This window comes from Strix aluco, chromosome 1 (genome assembly GCF_031877795.1).
Source record: "Strix aluco isolate bStrAlu1 chromosome 1, bStrAlu1.hap1, whole genome shotgun sequence".
NCBI classification, from domain to species: Eukaryota; Metazoa; Chordata; class Aves; order Strigiformes; family Strigidae; genus Strix; species Strix aluco.
Window position 1 is genome coordinate 93,551,985 of NC_133931.1, and position 26,266 is coordinate 93,578,250.

Genomic DNA, 26,266 nt, shown 5'->3' on the forward strand with positions numbered 1-26,266 from the left:
GGAAGAGGACTCGGGAGGACAGACCGACGACCCCCGCCGCTCCCTCACTGGCGCCCTCCGGCCGAGGCCAAACCCGCCCCTCAGCAGCGGCCGCCATCGCACCGCCCTGCCCTGAGTGACACCTCCGGCCGCCAATCACAGCGCGGGCAGCAGCCGGGCGGTTCCCGCTGGTCGCCCTCCCTCCGGCCTCCCGGGGACGGGGCTTCAGCGCCCGGTGCCCCACTGGCCGCCCTTCGTCCCAGGGCACCCCCTCAGCGGGGCGGCCGTGGTGCCCAGCGCAACGCGCTGACGGGCAGCTCCGCGCCCGCACCAGCGCGGCCCGGAGCTGACAGGGCGGAGCGGCCTCGGGGGGCAAAATGGCTCGGCGGAGCGCGGGCTGGGCTCTCCGGGCGCTGCCGCCGCTGCTGCAGCCGCTCCCGCCCCGGGGACCGGCCGCCTCCTACGGGTAAAATCCACAGCCGCTTCCTTGTCCCCTTCCCCGGCTCCCACGTCCCTCCCCTCCGCCCGGGGCCTGCGGAAGGAGACCTTCGACAGGCCCGGGGGGGTGTCACCGGGGAGGGGGGTGGTGGTGAAGAAGGCGTTTTAACAGAGAGGGTGTGCACTGTATTTGGGAGGGTGACAAGGGGGGGACGGCGGCAGTAGCCTGAGGTGCCCGCTTCTGCGGTTAGGCGGGAGGTTGGTCGGGCCCGGGAGGGAAGAGCCCTTTCCTCAGGTGCCTCCCTGTGCTGCAAGGAGCTGCACCAGCCGGGCTCCGCAGCGCCTTCTCCTCGGTGTCTGCCCTCCGCCCTCTGCGAGTCCATTTTGCTGAAGGACCTGCTTCTCTGCCACCTGCGGGTAACCTGGATGTCGCCGAGGTTGCAAAGAGAATGCCTATATGTAACGTATATAATACTGCTTATTCTGCAAATCCCATTAAGGAAAACAAATGTAATACCATAGTTTCACCCCCCCACCCCCCCCGCACAGATAAAGACTAGGTCGTATCGTAGCACAGCTGGAACAGAAGGGTAGTTCCCAGATTAAGCTGCGCTCCTACAGAGTATGAGGTGAGGTGCAGCCTCAAGCAAGGCACCGTACAAGACCTTCCTACTCTGCATCTGTGCTGTCTTGGTAAACGCAGGCAGTACATATCCCGTGCTTCCCGAAGAGCTATAAACATTAACATCACTAATGCAGTTACAAAACAGTGGGTCGTTTTGTTTTGATATCGCTTCTAATTATGCCAATCGATGGGAAATGCAGTCTTCATGAAAACTTGACAGAAGTGAAGTCATCATGCTGACAAGCACACTGGAGTGATTTCAGACTCACAGAAACTTGGTGTGAGGAAGACCAAATCTGTTTTAGGGATAGCCAGTTCCAGTACAGTTTCTCAGTGCATAAAAAAACACAACTCGTTTGTTCTTAGTCCAGAAAGTATTGAAAATACTCTCTTTGTGAAACTGCTGGATTCCATTGGACTTTACACTGAGGCACAATCCAAGAATAGAAAAGCATCACAAACTCTGCAAAATTCTCAGGCCCCTGATGTTAATAATTAATCTAAGAACTGTGTAAAAAAATCTTGCATCTGAATCAGGAACGAAGAATATACATCCCTTGTCTATTAAAACTACATGTTGGTAATCTTTTTTAAAAAAAGTGACAAGATGGTGATGATTTCTGTTTTGTTAGGAACTGGAAATGTTTTTGGCAATTATTAATCAGAAGAAAAAATAATATTTGTATAAAACTTAATAAGAGCAAGGTGCTCATTTGCTGTGGTGAGAACTATGATAAAATAACCTGTTGAAATGAATGACAAACCAAAAGATGGTATATAAAAAAAAAACCAAAAACAAAGCCCATTTTCTTTTATAAATAGAAAAAAGCAAAAATCAGATACTCAAAAAGGGGTTGAAAAGGCCATCTAAATGCTACGTGCAGAATTCAAGTTGTGTATAGCCATCTCAGGTGTGATACATGGACTTAAAGGACATTTAATGTTACAGTCAAACTAATCACTTGAATAACGATTGCATAACAATTCAGCAAAACTCACTGAAGTTATAATGACACAACGGCAAGAATACAGTTCAAAGAAATGCAGATCTGCATTTGCATTCTGGTTCTCAAATTGGATCTGTACAGGTAGAAGGAGCTGATCCCATTCTGCACAGTCACAGCTTATATTTAGGCATGTAGCATAATTGGTTATGTAGACCAAGATGATATGTAAAATCCACATGGCTTTGTGTTGAACAGGTTCTGTGGTTTATCTGCTGCTTACGTATTGGGAACCTGAGTTTGCAAGCTATTGTTCATTTTCCTTAAGTTTACGGGATTTTTTACCTTTAATCCACCATTTTAAACTCTATATGGGTGGGACTGCTTATGTGCTGCAGGTAGTTTGGAATTTATATGTTAAAACTGAATTTTTAATAAGTTGCACAATGTATATCATGGAATACAGATTGTTACATATAAGATTGGAAAATAGCATTTCTGTATGCATGTGAAATTCGCACTGATTGAATTCATAGGGCAAGAATATCTAAATCTAGGTAAACTGAGAAGTACAAGGAATGAGAGTTAACCTTTAGACAACCAAATGGCAATTTTTTTATCATATTATTACCTTTAACTAAAATGAGTTAGGTTGTTGAAAAGATGTCTTGCAACTGTTAGGGTACAAATTTGCTTGGGAGAACAGATGTAATGGTTTATATTGTTAAGAAGATATCTTCAACCTGTGCTACTTCCGTTTTCTCACTAGGTGTTTATATCTAGACGTAGTATCTCAGGTTACCTGTTTGCATTTACACATATGTGTTGCTTTGTACTGAAGGTTAATGTAAGGGTGTAAGGATCAGGGTTGAGAGGTGGCCTGTGCAGTCGGTTTCTGTGATACTTCTCCAGTGGGTGGGTTTTTCTGGTCATGTGGTATTTTCCAGTTAAGCATTATCTCCTGCTGATATTACACTGACATATATTATTATCATATTCTTCTTCTCCACCCTCATCTCAGTACAAGGTGGTTTTCATTGTAGACCCTCTGGTTCATGAGAAGCCGTAACAATAGATTGTGGTTTCTTTGGCAGATGGAGAGACTCAGTTTAGTAATAAGGTGAACACCAGCCATTTCAAAAGTTATGATGTGACAGAATGAGGTTTCTGCTCTCTAATGTATGTATTTCAATATGTTTCTGTAGCCATGTAAAGCTGCTTTTATATTCCCCTTGTTGCAGAGCAAGACTTTTTTTCTCCCCTTTAACTTCAGTAATTTAACTACATTTGTGAAACCTATGTGCAAATGCTACATAGTGGTCACAACTGAATACTTCTCTACTCCTGACAAGTTTTTTATTTAGTCTTCTGTGCATCCATGAAAGGCAAGTGACCCATTTAAATCTCACTGTATTGTCATTAATATCTAGAAAAAGTAATTATCTTCCTTGAATGACCGTGTTGTTATGAGAATCAACTGTCTGAATGTTTTCCTTTTTCTTTCCCCTTTCCCCATCCCTAGTACTTCAATAACGTCTGCCAAAATCCACGTGAATGGAGTCCACCTGCATTATCAGCAGACAGGAGAAGGAAGCCATGCAGTTCTTCTACTTCCCGGAATGCTAGGTCTGGAGATTTTGTCTTACCTTTGTAGAGCAACCATCTCTCTTGCCATCTTGTCTCAAGCTAGAATGCACAAAACTATTTTGTAATATGTTCAACACCTGATTATGGAGCTTTGTCATTAAAAAAAAATTGCTACACATACAACAGATAGGAAGAGACAGTTATTTCAAGTTGTTAACAGGTTTTAAAGATTGCATTTATCTCACCAGACACCTTTTATACAATGTCTCAACGGGTGTAATAGTCACTTTCACTTTGGGATTTAACTGTGCAAAGGGGGTGCCCAGCACAGGTGATAAATAGCTACATGAGGTGCAAAATAACACGGGGGGCAAAAAATCAGGTCAGCTATATTTGTTACAGAGACTGAATTATGCATTCCTTTTTAGAAAGTAGGTGCATTCCAATTGAATTAATATGCATATGCAGCACTTGCAGTTTAATATCATAGCGAAAAAGGCACAGTTGAGACTTGCTTTTTGCTTAAAAATGTATTTTCATGTTTTGGTTATTCAGGACAACATCATTAGGATTCTCAATGGCTTTTAGAGAGCAGAACAACAGGTTCCGCTAGCTAAGTGATATCTGTCCATCGAGATCACTGCTTTTGATAACAACCTTTTAAAATTAACACAGGCTTTTTTTTCCTGGGTTCTTGCAGTTCTAAAGAACCAATCAGACTTACTAGCAGTTCATGGCAGGCTGTCAGAGTTGGGCTCATGCTTAACAATTGCTGGGTCAAGATGATAGAATGTGAAGGACTGAAGAGCAGGAAACATTTGTTCTTCTTGGCAGCAATATTTTCAAGTCTTCGTGAAGTGGTTCTTTCTTTCAAAGAATTCTCAAGGGGAGGGTGGAAAAAAGTTAATGCTAGGGGTGCTTTATTAGTCATATGTTTTAACCTATTCATTTTAAACAGTTTTTTAAACTAGTAATCCTGTTGCCAATACTAACTTTAAATAGAAATAATGCATTTCTTCAGTTGTGAGAATATCATTATTAGGTGTACATTGCTATTGTTGAGTTAGCATTATTACAAACAGTAATAGTTAGGCTTAGATTTTAATAATGGCAAAGTTTATGGTTTAATATTTTGGGGCAACATATGGGGGTGATCTTTACATTCTGACTGTCACATACTTCTTCCCTTTGTACCGATACTAAGTTTTCAATATTGTTTTATACTACTTGCAGTATTAATACACAGGCTGCCTAACAGACTAATAAGTGTGTTGTGGGAACAAGGTAAGTGCTTTTAGGTCAACAGAATTAATCTGTCTCTAGACTAGTTGTAAACTACATTAAAACAAAAGTGATGTTTCTCTTTCTAACTAGAAAAATACTAAGAAAACCAAGAAAACAGATTCAGATATATTCTCAGCCTTGTGTATTTTTAAGTTACAAAAAATATAGTATAACAAGCATGTGCGTGATAGTGCAGAGGTTCATACAAAGCCTCTGTAAGAATGTGATTAGTATTAATCAGGTTGCATTGGTATTTTTCAAACAACCTGATATTTTGCTTCTGACACTAGCTATTAATTGATGTTGCAAGAGATCATGCCAAGCTGTAGTCAGCTCATCCTAGCGTGCTATATACAGCCTCTTTTATCATTTAGACCAGTTGATGGTGTAGGAGAAGGTATTTGAGGACATATTTCTTCAGGTTAGCAAAACAAAATCTTAAATGCCCTTAAACAGCTTTTTTAATGTAACAACAGATAGCCAATTTGATATTTGATTTACATCATTTGAATATATTAGATCTGAACAGGTTTTAAACAAGTAGCACATGATACTGTTACCACATGATCATAATGCAAATAAAAAGTAAATTGCAGTCTTACCTTCCTGCTAATGTTCATACAGTTTAGTTCAATAGACTGGAATAATTAATTTTTTTAATCCTTTGAGGGTCTGAGCCATCAATAAAAGAAACCGTTCTGCATCAGAAAAATTGCTGTATTTGACTTATTATATTTGACTTATTATATGTAACATACGTATTAGAACAATCAAAAGTTAGAGTTTTGTGCTTTTCTGGCACCACTGTCTCCTCAGGCAAAGAAAGTATTTAAAGCTCAGCTTTAAGCACCAATATTCTCGCAGAAATGTTTTATCAAATAAGAACAACTGTCTTGCACAGTGCTTTTCATCTACAAATTTGTAGCTAGAGTCAGTATATTCCTCCTCTTTCAATTTCACCTGTGCTCTCTGGATAAACACCAACGACCATGCTAGTGCTTTAAATCTGTTAAGGGTAAATCCCTACCCAAGTAACTCAGTTTAAGATTCTGTATTAAGGCATCTGTGCAGACCACAGTTTCTGGTAAGCTTACATCCCTACCAGAAATGTTTTGCTCTGAGTGTATTGCAGATAGTTCTAAAGATTGTTGTTGTGGTATGTCCTGCCTGAGAGTTGCAATTGTTAGTTACAATTAGAGATAAAGTGTACTTCAGTTGGTGGACAATCTCTTTTTTAGAATTAAGGTACAAGTTGCCCCAGGGCTCCATTTAGAGTATGTATACTATGTATTTATTATGGTGGTTACTGTAATTGAAAATGATGATGTTTCAGGGAGTGGTCAAACTGATTTTGGACCACAGCTTAAGTCTATGAATAAGCAACTTTTCACAATTGTTGCTTGGGATCCTCGGGGATACGGACAGTCCATTCCTCCATCGCGAGACTTTCCTCCAGATTTCTTTGAGAGGGATGCAAAAGATGCTGTGGATCTTATGCAGGTAAATCTATTCTGAGATTTTATTGTTTTTTATATATATCTCTATCTATATAAAAGCTGTTTTCCTAAACTCTGAGAAGAAGGAAGATTACTGTTAAGCAGGTTGTTTCCAGCAGACAGCAAGTTATGCAAAAGAGCATACAAATGAAGGCTTAAAACTGAGCAGATGCACAGTATTCTGGAAAATATTTTCTTATTCCATCTCTTCTGCAATATACCTAGAGCTTCAGCAGTGGGAATTAATTATAAAGCAATATGTTTTTATTCCAAGACCCTGCCCTAAGAGGTTTGCAGCCAAGAACCATGTAAGTTTAGGTAAAGTATGTGTAAAAACCAAAGTCTATGCTAAGTGGTTTAACTGAAGGGATTACAGTAGTGAAAGGCTCTTAGAAAATTTTCTAGCTATTAGAATCTTGGCATTTTGTCTTGAGCAGCCTATTTCAAAAACATTTGATTCTAAAAATTAACTTGACACTTTGCATTTTACAGCATATTACTGAAATAATTTTTGTGGGAAATCAAAGGGTTCCTGGGATCATACCAGGACTTAATAACTATTGTGATTATAAAATAACAGCTTTAGGTCATATTCTTTATTTCTCCGTCTTGCAGAATTTTTTATTTCAAATTTGTGTTTCTGTGTTCCTCTTTTATTCTGTCCTATAAGTGCTAACACTATTTTCTGGTTTAGTTTTAACTAATATTTTGGCTTTGTTATATTAAGCTATACAATCTCTTTGGCCATATTAAGAAAGTTGGCAGAGCATTAAAATTCCAAAAATATGAGACAAGATTCAGACAGTAAGTCCAACTGTATTTCTGTAATAAGCAGTAACCTTGCAGAAAGCCATCTGAAACAGCAAATGCAGCCTTCCTGGAATATTCTGCATAGCGAAACAAAATCAATCTGACAGCAGAATCAGGATTAAGACACAGTTTTGCCCTCTAACCATAAAAGCAATCCCTCTGCACTGTAAATCACCAATTTCTTCTGCTACGCTATCGAAGAAAACAAAGGTGCTGCCATGGATCGGTGACAAATTTTCAGTCTCAATGGTTGTAGCCTCCTTTCCTGCCTCTGTTCAAATACTAATAAATGCAAAATAGCTGCCCCCATGTAGCTTCCAGTCAAACAGAACAGCCGCCTACCAACCTTGAAAGCTGCCCAAACAAATGAGACAGCATCCTGGGGATTTTTGTAGATGTTTATTGATACAAGCATATAATAGCAAATTATTAAAATCTTCCCAAGCATGGGTAACTTGCTTCTATTTTAGCATAACATAAAGAATAGCACAAATCCCAAGGAATCATCACAACTAGGATTTTCAGAACAAAAGTGTCATAACTCCTGCAGAGGGCTTTATCATGATGTATGGTTTGCATACATCATCTGGCCTACACACGGCCAAAAAAACACATCTGTATAAGTGAGTCTTCAGAACCTTTATTCTAGGGTCCCTCATATTCTGGTATCTCTGCTGGAGCTGTGGGTGCTGCAAGGTTTCTGTGAAATAGCAAAAGTTGAAATTCTGCGGAGTATTTAGCCCCTTGATCCAGATGACTGCTCTGTATCACTGTATGTGTTCTGTGAAGGAGTTTGCTTGAAGTAAAAGGAGAGGAGTATAATGCAAATAAGTCCACTTTGCTGCACTCCATCCCAATGTCTAATACTAGCAAAGGCCAATAGCATTAAAACAATCATTATGGAAATAATTAGTGTTGATATTTAAGAGGTTCTTACTTTTTAGAGCTACTGTCCTAGTGAAAGGATGAGCTTGGCCTTCTCCAAGTTTTTGTAGATCAGCTGCAACCCTTACTTGTGATATACTCCCTGTGATCCAGTGAAAGTGTACAGTGCAGAGTGCTGTTGTATTGCAACTCACAGTTGTAAGCTACTTCTGTCATAGCACATGTGATCATTTGATTGCATTTCACATAGGCCTGGATAGAGGAGGTGATTTCAAAAGAGATTTTGTTTACTCACAGGGTGAAGCCAGGACAAAATCACCCACAAAATTCAGCTGTGCAACCAGTTCTCAGGTTATTGCCAGCGTTAGGTAGAGGCCAGTAGTGTAAGTAGTTCAAGATTAAAGCAAGGAAGCACACATACCATGTCCAACGCATCTGTTACATCACATTGTTTTGTGGAAGGCTGCAACAGATAAATTAAATTCCTCCTGCTGGAAAGGCATCCTGAGACAACCCAAGGAATGCACCAAGATAAGGGCTAGTAAACAAGAGAAATACTGGAGGCAAATAGATCTCAGTTGAAGCACTGGCAAATAGCTTGGCATGAAGAACAGAAATTTTAATCAGCTATTCCATCCATCAGCCGAGTTTCAGATCCGTAATTTGCTATTGGCAGTAGGGGAACAGCAGCAGCAACAGCAAAAACTTAAGCTTTACAAGCACCGCTGCCAACTCCTGAAACTTGCCAAGACACCAGTAACCCTTAAGCGGCACCATACTGAAAGTTGGTCACAGATAACTACTTTTCCAGCAGGCCAGGGCCAACTTGATCAGCTGCTAAAATTCAAGGTTCTCTTTTCTTGCTGTCAGCTCTTACTTTACATGTCCTTTTCTTTCCCCTACATTATTTCTTTTCTGTTTAGTAATTATAGCTTAGCAGAGTGAAATCTAATGTTGGACAACATTACAGTGAGCCTAATACCAAGGAAGAAGACAAAACCAGAAAAGCATTGCAGTGAAAGAAATTTGCTAGGTATTGAATTGACTGATAAAGTTATGCAAGCAGACTAGAAAATGCTTTTTCTCTCAAATTGTTCCCCTCATTGCTTGCATTTTCACTTTCTTCTGTCCAGAGAAGGCAGGCCTGAACTTCCAACAACAAAACACCAGGAACCAAAACAACTCAGTTCAACTAACTTGCTCTTTTTCCTCCAAGAGTACATCTAAATCACATCTAAAAGGCTGTAATTTCTGAAAAACAAAACAACACTACACCACCACCAGCCCCCAGCCCTCCCCCCAAAAGCCAAAACAATAAAAAAAACCAACCAACTTTGAAACCTATTACATTTGTCTGCAAAAAAGTTCACAAACTGAGACTTCTGTATGTAAAACTGCTGATACTGCTTAACCATTAAATATCGTCCCTCTATAACCTTCAGAATCATTTGCTCCTGAGTGCCTTTACCTTCCCCACTGAACATCACACACACAAAATCTTCTCTCCTGTCCCTGCCAATACCCTCTACTACAAATTGTAGTATATGAGGAAACAAGAGTTTCAAATTCTAGTGGAAAGCAATGTACAAGTCAGAAAGAATTAAGGTCTTAGTTGTCAATTTTTTTGCCCTGAGCCTTCCTTTTTGAGAAGGAGGAGTTTCATTATTAATGTTTTGAATTGCAATTCACCATAAAGTGACATTTAAAATGTACACTTAAAAGCCCCTGTACTTGGCACTGGTGAGGCTGCACCTCGATTACTGTGTTCAGTTTTGGGCCCGTCACTACAAAAAGGACATTGAATTACTCGAGCGTGTCCAAAGAAGGGCAACGAAGCTGGTGAAGGGTCTGGAGCACATGTCGTACAAGGAGCGGCTGAGGGACCTGGGGTTGTTTAGTCTGGAGAAGAGGAGGCTGAGGGGAGACCTCATCGCCCTCTACAGCTACCTGAAAGGAGGTTGCAGAGAGCTGGGGATGAGTCTCTTTAACCAAATAATAAGCAATAGGACAAGAGGTAATGGCCTCAAGTTGCACCAGGGAAGGTTTAGACTGGATATTAGGAAGCATTTCTTTACAGAACGGGTTGTTAGGTGTTGGAATGGGCTGCCCAGTGAGGTGGTGGAGTCCCCATCCCTGGAGGTGTTTAAGAGTCGGGTTGACATAGCATTGAGGGATATGGTGTAGTTGGGATCTGTCAGTGTTAGGTTAACGGTTGGACTATATGATCTTCAAGGTCCTTTCCAACCTAGATGATTCTGTGATTCAAAAAATGTGAATTAGGCACTAAAATTTGATACAATCCTGTAGTAAATACTTTAAGCATATTTTCGTTGTTACAGAGCAGATTTTTTTTTTTGTTTTAGATCAGCTAGCATCAGTAAATTAGATCACTGGGTTCCATTTTCAAGTCTTAAACTTCTCTTTTCTTAAGTTCATCTTGATCTTGGATTACCTGCCATCCCACACTGTGATAGGTCTTTGCCAACTTTATACTAAGAGAATTCACAGATTGTTGATACCATCAGACTCTCCAAAAAGGTCTTTACTCTTTGTTGTAAATAAACACTTAATTTCAAGAGGGCTTTTTAAAATGCAGCAAGAATCTAATATGGATACTGCCTGTTTTATTAAATAGCTATAGAAAATTTGAAGGGCAGATATAATTTATTGTTTTCTAAATATTTGACCTTTTCTTCGGTATTTTTACATATAGCAGGAAAATTATACTTTTTAATTATGAAAGCTAACTATAGTTCAACTATATAGTATTGTGTCTAAATCTGTACTGTTAGTTTTCAAGAAATATTTGATATTGCTTGTAAAACCAGATGGTGATTGACATATAACTTTCTTGCAAAATCAAGGCACTGAAATTTAAGAAGTTCTCTTTGCTGGGGTGGAGTGATGGTGGAATTACAGCACTCATTGCAGCCGCAAAGTATCCAACTCTTATCCACAAGTTGGTTGTCTGGGGAGCAAACACCAGCGTTACTCAAGAGGATGTGAGAATTTATAATGGTATGTACAAGCTGAATATCGTATCCTAAAAGAATTATTTTAATTTCTTCTTGACCTAAGGTTCTTAGTCATGTAACAGTTGAAACAGAGTTGAGAACACAACAAACCTAAAGAAACGGGACAGAAAATTTAGCAAGTTGCTGAGTATAAGGATAAATTAAAGTCATAGTGAGAAGCTCCCTAACAATTAGTCCTTACCAACAGCTGCTAAAAAACATTAGCTATAATAGCTTATCGGTAGTTTTCAGAAAGTACAATTTTTGTTGCTGTAACAGGTTCCTAAAAACAAATTGAAAATAATACTACTGATTCTAGGCTTGATTTCCTTTCTCGCATCTTGCACAATCTTTAGACAAGGTCCACAGAAAATCACTGGGCTAGCACATAACAAGTTTTGCCTCTAGGGCCTATAAAATACATAACCAGTAAGAAAACAAGCTCATAACTTACCATTTGTGTTCAGGAATTAAATGAATCATTCCAGTAAATGTCCCAGGATGCATTTCTAATTTGCATTCCTTTAGAGTTAATTATTGTGGTTACAAAACCTTTGCAAAGTAAAGAAATGTGGGATTTCTGATCCATATTCCACTCACATGAAATAGAATCTGGCCATTTGTCACTTTAAAGGAAAATAGCAAAACCTGTTAGTGAACCCATAAAGAGACCTTATTTCCTTTTGAAATTAAAAGAGTTAACCATGCAGGCTCTCAGCAAATGTAAACCAGTATAATTTCATTTAAGTGATTGGAGTTTGATTTATACCAGCTGTGAAATCTGCCTTGCTTCAGCTAAATTACAAGTGTATGTATTGCACATGTGTACTTACCTCACCTATACTAAAGCAATTTCATTGGCAGTAGTAGTATGTTTTTTAGTTCAGTAAAGAAGATGCTTTTTAGCTCTGCAAAAGTACTGCTTTATTTCTTTACATGCTGTGTCAGTATAAGCCAAGAGGCTAAAATGTAAAAAAAAAAAAAAAAGAAAAAAAAAAAAGAAGTCTTACTTGACACAGAGCACCCACAGCAATGCTGACCTTTGGCCTCTTGGTGGACTGGTGCTTTCAGCTTTCCTCTCTGGATGATGGAACTTAGAGAGTAGCAGCACAAGCCTTCTGCAAAAGGCCCATCAACACATCTCAGCTGCAGTGGAGGGTTTGGTAGGAGAGAAAGGTGTTTATTTGGTATCTATGCCCTTTCAACATTGGCTTCCCCCCACTTTTTAAATTAAGGCCAGCTGCAAGGATAAAACAGTAGATTCTATCAGGGAAACAGCTGTTCAGTAACTACTAGCCTGGGGTGAGCCAACTCCTTCCCAATCAGATGCTGTTATAAAACTTTCAGTCACTGCTACCTTGCTCATTTGGCTGGACAGGTTCTGTTTGTTAATTAGCACCTCACTCCTTTCTTCCCTTAAATCCCATTTGAAACCAATTAAAACCTTTGCTAGTGGCATATATTGCTGTTTGATGATTCAGTATTTTTCTACTATGCCAACATTGTTTTGGGCTTTATTGATACAAAGCTGTACAGCTGAAATGTAGCTTAGTGAAAGTCACCCTTGTGGATATCTGGTTTGTGAGAAGTCCTGAAAATTTTAGGGGAAAGAAAATAGGTAGATCTGATAAACAAATAACTAGAATGTCAGATTATTTGTACAGCTTTAGCCAGCCTGCCATGAGTCACAGGACTCTACTAAGTAGAGTTGCTTGTTTTTCTGTAAGACTATGGCAAATGTACCGTGATGTCAGCGTGCTGGAATGCCTTAGTAAGAGCTTCCTTCCTCTGAATAGTGGTAGGAGCCATGGAAGAACTACCATCCATGAGCCAAAGCAAAAGGCTAAAGGATATAATAAAGAATTGCCAGCTCTGGCACACTGTTATAAAACAATCCCCTTTTTATACACAAGGTACCTCCTTGAGCTCCTCTTCTGTGAGCCCTCCAAAAAGAAACATCAGAAGTTTTAGGACTGAGTCCTTTGATTTTAATTTTTTTTCTGTTGTTCCTTGTGACTGTAATAACAAGACAGTCTTCTGCAACTCAAAGATCCCAGCATAAATCATAAAACTACCTTTTTTATACCCTTTCTGTACTATGAATTATTTAAAACCATTCAGTGCAGTTTCAAGTTTGAAATACACAACTGCAGTCTGGTTTGAAAACTTACTCATATTAGGTGTTGACAATACTGGGTTATATCTTGTTGCTGGAAAGGACTTAATGTATTTCAATGTTATTTTATGTAGGCATCCGAGATGTTTCAAAATGGAGTGAAAAGGTCAAGAAACCACTGGAAGATATGTATGGACATAAGTACTTTGCAAGAACCTGTGAGGCTTGGGTAGATGGAATATCTCGCTTTGCTGAAAAATCAGGTGGTAAGGCTTTTACAATGTCAAACTGAAGCAATTATAGTAGCAGACAGTTCTGGATAAAAATCTAACAGTACTCCCAGCAGCCAGTAAAGGAAGGACTCTGCATATGGCATTAAAAGCTGGGTCTGACTCACACTCATGAATAAAGCAATTACTTTGTAGATGGTTCACAGAACCAGCAAGGTACAGGAGGAAAACACATTTATGGGAAGCATTAGCTGATGAGTCTCTCCTCTTGTTCCACCACGAAACTACATTATTAAATCATTGCTTTTGTGCAGACCGAACAGGAGGGATTCTGCTCAAGCTTTTTTCTCCTCTCCTCTCTCTCAGTGCTGAAGGATTTCCTCTTGATGACACTATTAAGATATCCCAGAAGTGAGGCGTGTTCATTCCAGTTTCTGCAAACAGGAGCTGAAACACTATTTCAAACCTCGTGGCATATGAGTAGTAAAAGAAGGAAGTTCACATTTTGAGAACTCAGAATTAGCAAAATAGATTTAAAAACTCTAATGACACTGCTTAAGTGTTTAAAAATCCTAGAATTATTAAATGTTTGTCTCTGAATATTTCTGCAATTACTCTACATAGACTTTTGCAGCCAATGATACCATGAATAATAACCTGCAGTCCTGTTTGAATTCAGGAGAATTGCTTTTAATTTGCCTAAAGCAGAAATACATAATACATAAGCAGTCCGTAATTCTCTTATATACATTTTCCTGTAGCTCTCATAATGAGACACAGGAGGTGACTATGTTAACTGGCAGCAGGTACTACAAGGAAAAGATTCCTTCATTTCGTATTTTTTCTATAAAGTTTGGCAAAGGATCAGCAACATGGTACTAGAATTTCTCCCAGTAGAGTGTTGTAACACATTACGATCCAATTTTATTTTACCCTTTCTAAAGTGCATCTCCTTAAAACTAGTTTATTCTTAACTCCAAAGCCCAGGCTGGTGAAACTCTAGCTGTGACATCCTTTTACTGCCTGTGCACATTTCAGACACTGTGAGATGGAGTGACTGTGAAAAAGAAGCCACCTGGAGACATGTAACAAGGAGCTGAATTACCTAAGTACTCTAACTAAGTCAGATATTGGGAGAAGCCTAATATTTGCTAAAAAAGATGAGCAGCAGGTTTTTTCCAGGCCTAGCTTGGAGAGGGCAACTTAGACTATGAGCAGGCCTCCTTGGAATTAAAGTTAAGACAGTGCACAAAAGGTGCAGACATGGCAAATATGAGAAAAGGGGTTGATAAAACCCATCAGAGGTAAAAGGAGGACAGCAAAGCCTTTGTTTGTCAAAAACTTATCTCAAGCTTTTTTAAATAAAAGGATTATTTGCCCCAAATGGGACAGTTTTAGTGTAAAATGCTGTAAGAAATGAACTTTTAGAAGGTTCCAACACTTAATGAAACTAAGTTGCATAAAGCTGCAAAATTCAAGATTCCTCTTGCTGTTCTGTGTTTTTGGAGTAAATATAATCTAGTGGGTATAGTGCAGAACAGTATTAGGACTGGAAACTAGGAAATAATAGTTTGACTGCCAACTATGTCCTTAGGTAAATAACCTCAATTTACTTGTTACTTGTTCAGCAAAACAGTCAACATTTGTGCAGGTGTTTGAAGACTAAGGGTGAAATGTTCTAAATGAAAATATTTGACCAGTAGAACTGTGAACTAAGACTACATAAATAACCAAACAATTAAAAAACTCTGTGAAACAGCATATGACTTTAGAGCTAAGTGTGTGTATATGAGCATTAACTGTACAGCTGTTGGTAGCTGCAAGGAGACAACTACAAATAGGAAAAAGTTAGCTCAAAGATAAATGGAACATAAAACTCGTCAAGTATGTTTTGGCCAAATATTCTCTTGCGAGAGCATGGGAAGTTGGGCAAAGAGTTTGGAAACTTCGTTAGTAATGGATGAGGAAAAAAGAAAGGGGGAAAAAAATATAAAAGTCTTCAAGGAAAAGCATTAAAATTACTTTTAGTGAGATTAAAGACTAGTAAGTATAAATTATTCTTGAGGCTCTGTAAGATGAATGGGCAGAGAGAATAACCTTTGAATAATTTTAGTCCAATTTGTATTAAATGGTTATTCGTTGCAGACGGCAAAGGATCTGGAAGGTAGAACAGGCATGAGCACAACCTAAGGTAACTTGTTGATAAAAGTAGCAAATCTTGTAACCTGACAACTGGTGTAACAAAATGTAGCATTAACATGAAGGTCATGAGACTCTAAGGCTGAAAAGAACAAAGCCAGGGAAGAGATACATGTATTTGCTTTGAACAGTCACAGAGAACCTGGGGGAAATGTAGGACAGAAGTACTTCATTCGCTCTATCTGTTTGTGCCAGTATCCATTAATGAAGCAAATTTCAGTGAAGTAACATTTTGGAGAAAGAAATGTTAATTATAGTCCTAATTACATAGTTCTGCAGATTAATTGCACGCTATCCACAAGGAGAGGCAATAGCTAGAACCCAGTGGAGTTCACAGTCCTTTACAGAAGCAGTTTCAGTCTTTTATACTATTTTAAAACAAAGTGTGACCTTCATTTATTTTCTCCCTAGGTAATATCTGCCAAGAGTTGCTGCCAGATATTAAATGTCCCACTTTTATAATTCATGGTGAGAAAGACCCTTTGGTTCCACAAGCTCACGCAGAATACATTCATAAGCACATCAAAGGCTCTCAGTAAGTTATATGATGGAGTATTTATAAACCCTTGTTGAAGAAATGAGGCAGTTCAAACCCACAGTGTAAAAAAAAAAAAAAAGTATTTGGACAGGTCATCTCAGACACAGACGGAGCAATTCTAAACTTCCCTAGCAAGTTACAATGCAAACAGTGTAGCTGGACCTTTCTTGTGATATAAAACAACATAATACTTGAAGAAGCTCCTCCCTAAAGTCCTCCAAGAGTAACCAGTTAAGATCCTTTTCCTCTTTCCACTTCACACACAGAACCACTCCCTAATATTTATCAAAACAAGCACATTTCTTCTCTGTTTCCGTTGCGGCCATTGCATTCCTTTTGCTGTAAGAGACCTAATTTCTGTCCCATTCAGCAGAGGAGTGAACTTAGATGCTGTGAATGGAGAGAGAGTGTCCCAGTTACTAGAGAGAAGCACAGGATACTAATGTTTGCTTTGCCTTGTTGATCTAAACAACCATCTCAAAGATTTTGTTTTTCCAACTGTCCCATGAATTTTCATTGAAGAAAATCAGAACGAGAAAAAAAAAATGTACAACTGTGCTCGGAGATATTACTTTATAAACAAGAAAAATCTCAGTGCACCATCTGCTTCATTTGAAAATTCCAGAAATGCTTCCTATAAAAAGCTGGGATTTCACCAGCTGAATTTTCTTCATAGATTCACACACAAATTCAGGAGTTCTATTACTACTTAATAACAGACTGTGATGATTAACACTGGAGAAGAGAATTAGGACAACAAACCCCATTTTTATGAATGCAGAGTGTAGGGAACTGTTTCATTGATGTCATCTCTGTGAAAAATTGAGTGATATATTTATCTCAAAGTCAGGCCCACTATTCATAGAAATACATTATACCATAGGAAAGATGAGAACAAGAGACCTTCCTAACAATTACATGCAGGTGTTTTATTCCATGTCTGCTAGTTAGTTACTCCCACATGCCCTGCTCAGAGCACCTATCATCCTGTTAGGTTTCACTGAGCTCTGAAATGCTCCAGATGCTGACTAAGGCAAGTCATCACCAAAACTAGACAAGGATTTGATAGCTTCTTTTTGGAAGACAAGCCAAGGAAGAAACTGCATTAGAAGTTGCTATCCAATAAAATGTAAAGTGATTTTTTTTTGCATGTCTCCATGTTGAAGTGCTCTGCTGTATGAGTATTTATCAGAAAAGAAATCAGACTAATGCTGTTCTCAGAAATTACTATTTAGGTTCATGGTCCCCCTCTTCCCTTGGTGCACTGGAGATGACGTGTTCCATTGCAAAGCCAAGGGAAAACCTTCAATTTAGCATATTTTCAGTAACACGTTTCTACCATCAGCTTTTCTTGCTTTGATTTTTATCTAGTAGTAAAGTAGAAAAAGCTTTTGCTGATTGCAGTGCAGATACATTGCTTGTTTCATGGTGAAAGAGTGTGCCATCATTCTGTATTCGCACAGTATGGCTGGAGTTAGGTAGCATTACAGTGGCTTAACAGTAGCTAATAGCATAGATGTACAAACCTATAGCACTATGTGCTGCTTGGTCTTTGAAGAAACAGACTTAATGAAATTCAGACAGAAGTGCTAGAAGAGCTGGGTATGTTCACATGCTATTGCTCTTTTCCCCAAGACAAAACAGCACTTGTCACCCACCAAAAGAAAGATCCCCCTTGCTGTAGTGGGGCTTAGATGGCACGAAGGCAACATAGCAAAGTATCAGTCAGGATGGTTTTAGCTCTGTTGCAACTGCATGTTGAAACTGTATGTGGTAGGATAAAATGATTTAAAGAATTTCCCACCCCCATATAAAGAAAAGAAGTCTTAGAAGTACATACCTGATGCATAAAGGTCAGAAAAGATAGAAAAAAATGGCAAGTAGCATTTTAGGCTTGTCACACTCGTATCAGTATTACAAAGATTAACCTACCTAAGCTTGTTATAGCTGAAGAAGTCCTGGCTTCCCTTTTTACTTTAATGCATGAATGAATGAATGGTGTTAGTTTTGGATTGTCTTTTTTCAGAAAGATTAGACAAAAACTAAAGAAGTTTGGGTGGTGACAAGAAATCTGTGTTTCTGTAGTGATCTCTTCCATGTCTTCACTGCCCAGCACACCACTGTTCTCCAAAAGAGGCAAAAGAGCTCAGGTACTTCACACCTACCTTTCAAAGATGCATCCTGCTCACCTAAGTTTTGAAATCTTATCTTCTTTGCAAACCCCCAAAAAGGTTCCTGGAAACTGAGTCTAGGACACAAAAATTTGTTTTAAGCTTATCCTCCCCAGAATGGGGCAAGTAGCATGCTTGTTGCTTCAACTGTTGCTGTGGTTCAGAACGTGAACCACATAGATAAGGATAGTACTTAAAACAAGAGTTACTTAGGTCTGTACTTGGGTAACCAAGAGCAAGGAAAAGGCAACAAATATTTTAATTACTTATGCTCACAGAATATAATGTATATTCAGTGTTTGATTTTTCTCTTTTAAGGTTGCTTCTGATGCCAGAAGGAAAGCATAATCTACACCTGCGTTTTGCGGAGGACTTCAACAGACAAGTGGAAGATTTCCTACGCTGACTTAAACTGTAAAACACCTTAGAGGCATTTGTTCTTGCCTTGTTTAGGAATTTCTAGTTGGCTTTCCATTTTCATTCAAGTTACAGGTAGGTTTGAGTCCTGTAAGAAAAAACAGGAGAGATACTTGCATGAGAACCATACATTTTGAGAACGTAAGCCTCAGTGGATCAGAGCACACCACTGTCCTGCAGGGTTTCTTTAAACTTACTTCTTGTCACACAGACCAAATAGCTGTTCTGTGTCCAATAGAGGTGTTAAAAAAGACAGAAAACATGATCTAGAATACATGCCTTTATGTGCTCTTAACATTAAAGGACAAAAACATTGTAATAACTGGGATTCAGAACTGTTACATTGAGAGATCTGTCAAAGTTACAAGTGCTGAGAGGATAATTGGGTACACAGCTTCTAGAGAACATGCTTCACCACCACTATCAGAAGTCATTCAGTACACATGCCTGCTTTACAAAAGTTCCTTTGATACCAGGGGACTTAAGCCTCATCCTCCTCTCCTTCCTCTTCAAACTCCCCCTGCTCATCAGCAGTGGCATCCTGGTATTGCTGGTATTCGGAGACCAGGTCATTCATGTTGCTCTCGGCCTCTGTGAACTCCATTTCATCCATGCCCTCGCCAGTGTACCAGTGCAAGAAAGCCTTGCGCCGGAACATGGCCGTGAACTGCTCCGAGATCCTCTTGAAGAGCTCCTGAATAGCCGTGCTGTTGCCAATGAAGGTGGCGGACATCTTGAGGCCGCGCGGGGGGATGTCGCAGACGGCCGTCTTCACGTTGTTGGGGATCCACTCCACAAAGTAGCTGCTGTTCTTGTTCTGCACGTTGAGCATCTGCTCGTCCACCTCCTTCATGGACATGCGGCCCCGGAAGATGGCGGCCACCGTCAGGTAGCGGCCGTGGCGGGGGTCGCAGGCGGCCATCATGTTCTTGGAGTCGAACATCTGCTGCGTCAGCTCGGGCACCGTCAGGGCTCGGTACTGCTGGCTGCCACGGCTGGTGAGGGGGGCGAAGCCCGGCATGAAGAAGTGCAGCCGAGGGAAAGGCACCATGTTGACCGCCAGCTTGCGCAGGTCGGCGTTCAGCTGGCCGGGGAAGCGAAGGCAGGTGGTCACGCCGCTCATGGTGGCCGACACCAGGTGGTTGAGGTCCCCGTACGTGGGAGTGGTCAGCTTCAGGGTGCGGAAGCAAATGTCATACAGGGCCTCGTTGTCAATGCAGTAGGTCTCGTCCGTGTTCTCCACCAGCTGGTGCACAGAGAGGGTGGCATTGTAGGGCTCCACCACCGTGTCCGACACCTTGGGGGAGGGCATGACGCTGAACGTGTTCATGATGCGGTCGGGGTACTCCTCCCGGATCTTGCTGATGAGGAGAGTGCCCATCCCGGAGCCCGTGCCGCCGCCCAGCGAGTGGGTCAGCTGGAAGCCCTGCAGGCAGTCACAGCTCTCCGACTCCTTCCTCACCACATCCAGGACAGAGTCCACCAGCTCGGCACCTTCCGTGTAGTGCCCCTTGGCCCAGTTGTTGCCAGCCCCGCTCTGACCTAGAGGGAGGACCAGAAGCAAGGCGCCACATCAGTGCCCCGCGGAGGAACGGAGCATCCCCCTTCTCCCGCCCCATGGGCTGCGCCCCTCGCTTCCACCCCCACTGTCCTCTTGGGGTTCGGGTCCCCCAGGGTCACTCGCGTGCTCCCTCTGAGCCTTTTCTACGCTGGGAGCTCCCGCTCTGGGGCTCCTCCCTGCCACACTCACTCACCAAAGACAAAGTTGTCGGGCCGGAAGATCTGTCCAAAGGGGCCGGAGCGCACCGAGTCCATCGTGCCGGGCTCCAGGTCCACCAGGATGGCACGGGGGACGTACTTGTTACCTGCGGGAGGAACCAGCGCCAGCGTTACGGCCCCGCAGCCAGCGCCCCAGGAGCCTGGCTGGGCTCCCTGCTGCCTCCCTGCATTTCACTGGAGACACATGCTGTCTTGATCAAGACTACCATGTTATCAGAGCCATTCTAAGAACAAAGCTCTCAGAGGAGTCACTGGCAGATGACAGCTCTTGTTCAGGGATTTTTCCAGCCTCAATGAACTGGCATGTCTGCCCCATTTGTTTAAGGACATCTGAGGAAGCAGACATGTCACTTACCAGCAGCTTCATTGTAGTAGACGTTGATCCTCTCCAGCTGCAGGTCGCTGTCCCCGTGGTAGCTGCCAGTGGGGTCGATGCCATGCTCATCGCTGATGACCTCCCAGAACTAGAAGAAATTTTTGGAAGAGGGCAGTTATTAACCACAGCTGGCCAGTGCCAATCACACACACCCAGCGCAGTCTGCGCGTGCCGTGGCCCTGACCGCTCCCTCCCATGGCAGGGCAGCTGCCCGGGGGGAAGGCAAGTGGGTGCAGCAGGGCTTCCCTGGCCACAGCAGCTGAATTAGCTGAGGGCAGACAGGCAGCTGGAGAGCAGCGAAGTGCAAGTTAATTCTTTTATAGCTTGTATCCCAAGGTTGACACTCCCAGGGAATCTCAATTTGCTCTTCTCCCATTGTCTCGCAGCGGCTTAAGACCCTGCAAGATGGCAACACCTGCAGGACCCTCAGGGGAGGGGGTCATCCGCGGCACCGAAACACCCCTCCTTCCCCTCTCGGGGGAACAACCCCTCGCCGAGGCTGCAGAGGGGCGAGGCGGCGGGGCGCTGCCGCGGGCGGGAGGGGAGGGCAGTGACCGGAGCGCGGGCACCCCCCCAGCCCCGCCGCGGCTCTCACCGCCGGGGGCGGGAGCCGCCATGCCTCAGCGAGCCCCGCGCCGCTTTTCATTCCGGAACGGGGCTGCGCGTTACCCGCGGGGGGCGATCCTGGGGCCCCGCACCGGGAAGCGCCCTCGCATACCTTGGCGCCGATCTGGTTGCCGCACTGCCCGGCCTGGATGTGCACGATCTCACGCATGGTGCCGGTGTCCGCCGCTGTCCCACTGCCGCCGATCCCTCAGCTCCTGCACTCGCCGCTGCAGCGGCCGCGCCCCGCGCCGCCACCTTAAATGGGGGGCCGCGCCCCGCCCCGCCCCGCCGGTGACGTCATGAGGGAACGGCGCGGAGCCAATGGGCGCGCGGCGGCGGGGCGGGGCTGCGGCATTGTCTCCCGCAGCGGGGGGCGGGGCGGGGCCTGAACCCGGGCCCGGCGGGCGGCGGGGAGCCGGGCCCGGGCCCCTCCGCGGGCAGAGCGCGGCTGGCTTGGGGCGCTGGAGGCCCGTTGCCTTCAGCCGGCGAGAGAAAAGCCGGAATCGGACAAGGCGTGGTGCGTCTTGGGCTGAAAAAGTGGAAAAAAACCCCACCCAAACCAAAAAAACCTAACTCCTCTTCGCATATCTGTTGGAGCTTGTCCCCTTACTTCCTCCGCCTCTGCTGCGCCGCAGCAGCAAAGCATGCACTGCTATGTTTTATTAGCACCCTCGAGCCTGTATTTCTAGCTAAGGCCTGCTTCACCGTGTTTTGATATGTTTTAAGCACAAGAATCATCTTGCCGCAGCTCAGGCACCTGAAACCAGTGGGGACTGGGTGGTGATGACGGAGCCCACAGCCACTTTCAAGCAGTGAGACCCTCCTTTAGATAGTGCTGCCAGACCTGTGCGTGTGGGGCTCTAAGTGCAGAGCAAAGAGGGCTGGCGTGAAACTTTACGCTGCTACTAAAGAATGGCTTTTACTGGGAGTGGCCCAGTGGTGACAGTAGTTTGAACACCCATAGGAATAGGATATCTTTTTTTCTGTAAGTGAAGTTATGTTCTGTCTTAATAGACACCTGCCATGCACCTCATTTTGAATAGGTTTTGGATCCCGCTTGTTCCCTCATAGAAATAAACCAAGCTAAGTACATGGTGAATGACCGAGGGAGGAGGGACAGTTCCAGAGCAATAGTGAGAACAATATATTTGAACCAACTGAGATGCACACCTGTATCTGTTGTTGCCATGGAGAGTATCCGAAATAAATTTCAGTGGTGTCTATAATGGTTTGTGCAGAAACTATTGAACTTGACTCTAAAACATTAATCAATTCACAGCTGTAAATTTTTCAGTAGTGCAAGTAACTGCCACACAGCAGGCCAGCCTAGTGGGGACAGCTTTACACTGGGACCGGGGAAGGGAGGTGACAACCCACAATCAAATGAGGAAGTGATGGACCGGGTTGGCAAAGAGGAGGCAAAACGATGTACCTCGTTTTCAAGCACAACGTGGAAGTGCCGAGGGGACAGCATGGCAGGGCAAGCTCTCACACTTCCTGGGAATCACCAGGCTTGGGTGCCTCTCTGAAGCGCCTCTACGCTAACACACACAGCCTGGGCAATCAGCGCAGGGAGTGTGAGATCTGCGTGCAGTTGCAGGGCCATGGTCTCACTGGGATCCCAGAGATGTGGCGGGGCAGCTCACACGGCTGGAGTGCTGCGATGGAGGTGGTGTCTCTCAAACAGGGTTTGGTACCCGGTGTGCAATAAGTCAACCTTACATACAGAGCCGAGGTATTTATTTATTCCATGTTTGTGCAAAGAGGGGTGCTGGGTGGTAGTTCCACAAAGCTGGCTCACAACACAAAAGAACTTCAATGTATTTATAAACTTCAAACTACACAAATACACATTTACTGAGGTGACCATTGGTTAGTTTCTTATCGCCTTGTCGCTCACTGCTTAACAACATGCCTCATCTCAATTTAGAGTGTCTTTTAATTATTCTGTGCAAACTCAAATTGGGGGGGATATCTTCTTGGTCTTAAATTGAGTCAGTGGTCACGGTCTTCCCCTGCCATCTTTACCTTTCCATCAGTTACCACCAGTTTTGGCTGACTTCATGCTTCTCAGACAATCATCCAGCCTTTGGTGCCTTCTGGGGCAGGATGTGCCCCTCTTTTCAGTCTTTTAGCTCCTCTTCAAGGGTATAATCATTACCAAAGCCTCCATCGTTTATACAAAGTATCAGGCTTACACAATAGAGCCAATGTTTAGTGGCTCTCCTTAGAAGATCACTGCAGTACATTCGATACTAAATTAAAGAGTCACTATAGCTTAAGCATTAAACCAAACATGTTTTTACTTAGTCTACAGAGGGATGCAGGCTCTTTAGGAAGGATGGGCTGGGAAGGTGAGGAAGGGGACTTGCCCTTTGTGTGAGAGAGCTGCAGAAATGCACAGAGCTTTGTCTGGGGGTGGATGATGAGCCAGCTGAGATGTAAAGTGTCAAGATTAGTTGGCAAACCAATATGTGCTACGTTCTAGTGGGTATCTGCTAAACACCTCCTGATCAGGCAGAGAAGTAGATAAGACCTTCAGACAACTGGAAGAAGTCTCATCTTCACTGGCCCTAGTCTTCAAGGGGGACTTCAACCTCCACATTGTCTGCTGTAGGGACAACACAGCAGGGCACAAGCAATTCAGTTTTGTGGAGTGCATTGATGATAACATCCTGACACAGATAATCAAGGAGTCCAAAATGGAGACATTCTGCTGGACCCGATACTTACAAGCAAGGAAGAAGTGGTCAGGGTTGTGAAGGCTCAGGGAATCCCTGGCTGCAGTGACTGTGAGATGGTGAAGTTCAAGATCCTGATAGAAGTGAACAAGGCAAATTGCAGGATCACAGTTCCCTGGTCTTCAGGAGAGCAGACTTTAGCCTCGCTAGGTATCTGGAAGAATCCTGTGGGACATGGTCCTGGAGGGAAGAAGAGTCCTGGAGAGCTGGTTGACTTCCAGTGATCACCTCCTCTGACCTCAAGAATGGTCCATGCCAACAAGCAGGAAATCAGGTAGAGGTGGCAAGAGACCTGTGTGGATGAACAAGGAGCTCCTGAGCAACAACACAAATGTGAAAAAGCAGCATTCAGGACATGGAAGTAGAGTCAGGTGATCCAGGAGCAGCATAGAGTCACTGTCCTAGTGTGCAATGTTAGGAAAGGGTTAGGGAAGTCAAAGCAAAGGATGTGAAGGACAGTGAGAAGGACTTCTACAAGTCCATGGGTCTTAATGAGATGCATGCAAGTGCCGAGGGGGCTGGCAGACAGCATTTGTGGTGGTTTAGGCCCTGCCGGGGTCTGACACCAGGTGGCCGCTGCCCCTCCCCCACAAAGGGAGTGAAATACAAAGCCCCGGGGCTGAGATAAGGAGAGGTTTAATACAACAGTGCAACAGCAACAAAGCAAACAACAACAATAACAGTAAAAACAATGAAAAGAGCAAGATATATCCCGATACAGCAGTGTGAGAGAGAGATCGCACAACACACGCGTTCCCCGAATCTCCCGCGCTCCCGCGCTTGGGCACCAAGTGGTGACATCAGCATGGTATTGAATAACCCGGCTAGAGCTTCCCCCCCACTGCTAGGGAAACTTGACCCTATCCTAGCTAAACCAGGACAGCATTGCAAGGACACTCCTGATAATCTTTGAAAGGTCAAGCCAGTCTGGGAGGTTCTCAAGGACTGGAAAAAAAAAATGGATGTCACTGCTAACTTCAAGAAGGGCAAGAAGGGGGATCCAGCAAACTACAGGCCAGCCAGCTTCATCTCAATTCCTAGAAAGATGGTGGACTGAATAATTCTGGAAACCATTTCCAAACATATTAAGGTCACAAAGGTGACTGGGAGTAGTCACCATGGATTTATGAAGCGGCAATCATGCCTGACCAACTTGATAGCCTCCTACAACAAAGTGACAGGCTTGGTAGATGAGGGAAGAGCAGTTAACACTGTTTATTTGTGAAGGCTTTTGAACTATCTCCTGTAACATCCCCACAGGCAATCTGATGAGGTATGGCCTAGATAAATGAACAGCGAGATGGAGTGAAAACTAGCTGAACTGCCAGGCTGAAGGGCTTGAGATCGGCAACACGAAGTTCAGAAGCCAGCCACTGGAGGTGTACCCAGTGATTGATCCTGGGGCCAACACTGTTTAACTTCTTCATTAATGACTTATATGGCAAGAGAAGCAAGTTTGCTGATGATACAAAACTGTGAGGAGCGGCTGATATGCCAGAGGGTCGTGCTGCCATCCAGCGGGACCCCGACAGGCTGGAGAAATGGGCTGACGGGAACTTCATACAGTTCAACAAGGGGAAGTGCGAAGTCCTGCACCTGGGGAGGAACAACCCCGTGAACCAGTACATGCTGGGGGCCACCCAGGTGGAAAGCAACTTGGCAGAAAAGGACCTGGTGATCCTGGTGGACACCAAGTTGAACATGAGTCACCTATGTGCTCTTGCAGCAGGGGTGTCCAACAGTATCCTGGGCTGTATTAGGAAGATTGTTACCAGCAGGTCAAGGAAGGGGATAAGCCATGGTGAGACACATCTGGAGTTTTGCATCCAGTTCTGGGCTCCCCAGTACAAGAGAGAGATGGACATATTGGAGTGAGTCCAATGAAAGGCCATGAAGGTGGTTAAAGAACTGCAGCATCTGTCATATGAGGAAAAGCTGAGAGCTAGCACTGATTGTCCTGGAGAAGGCTCGGGGGAATCTTATCAGTGTCCATAAAATACCTGATGGGGAGGAGTAAAGGAGATGGAGCCA

General features: G+C 43.2%; 2 protein-coding genes across 3 annotated transcripts; one reads left to right on the forward strand and one right to left on the reverse strand.

Moving 5' to 3' along the window:
• The first annotated feature begins 161 nt into the window (after positions 1-161).
• BPHL (biphenyl hydrolase like) lies at positions 162-19,055 on the forward strand. Of its 2 annotated transcripts, none has more exons than XM_074827257.1 (7): positions 162-445; positions 3,509-3,612; positions 6,191-6,357; positions 10,913-11,066; positions 13,313-13,444; positions 16,019-16,142; positions 18,635-19,055. In XM_074827257.1, exons 1-7 carry the CDS (start codon positions 357-359, stop codon positions 18,720-18,722), a joined length of 858 nt encoding a protein of 285 aa, XP_074683358.1. In that variant the 5' UTR covers positions 162-356; the 3' UTR covers positions 18,723-19,055. The 2 variants fall into 2 exon arrangements, with proteins under 2 accessions (XP_074683358.1, XP_074683368.1); XM_074827267.1 differs by having other exon boundaries at positions 13,313-13,441.
• Positions 19,001-21,719, reverse strand: LOC141924562 (tubulin beta-1 chain). Its single transcript, XM_074827245.1, has 4 exons — positions 21,607-21,719; positions 20,868-20,976; positions 20,488-20,598; positions 19,001-20,275 (listed from the first exon to the last, which is right to left on the reverse strand). The coding sequence occupies exons 1-4, from the start codon at positions 21,661-21,663 to the stop codon at positions 19,215-19,217; spliced, it is 1,338 nt and encodes a 445-aa protein (XP_074683346.1). The 5' UTR covers positions 21,664-21,719; the 3' UTR covers positions 19,001-19,214.
• Between the last annotated feature and the right edge of the window lie 4,547 nt (positions 21,720-26,266).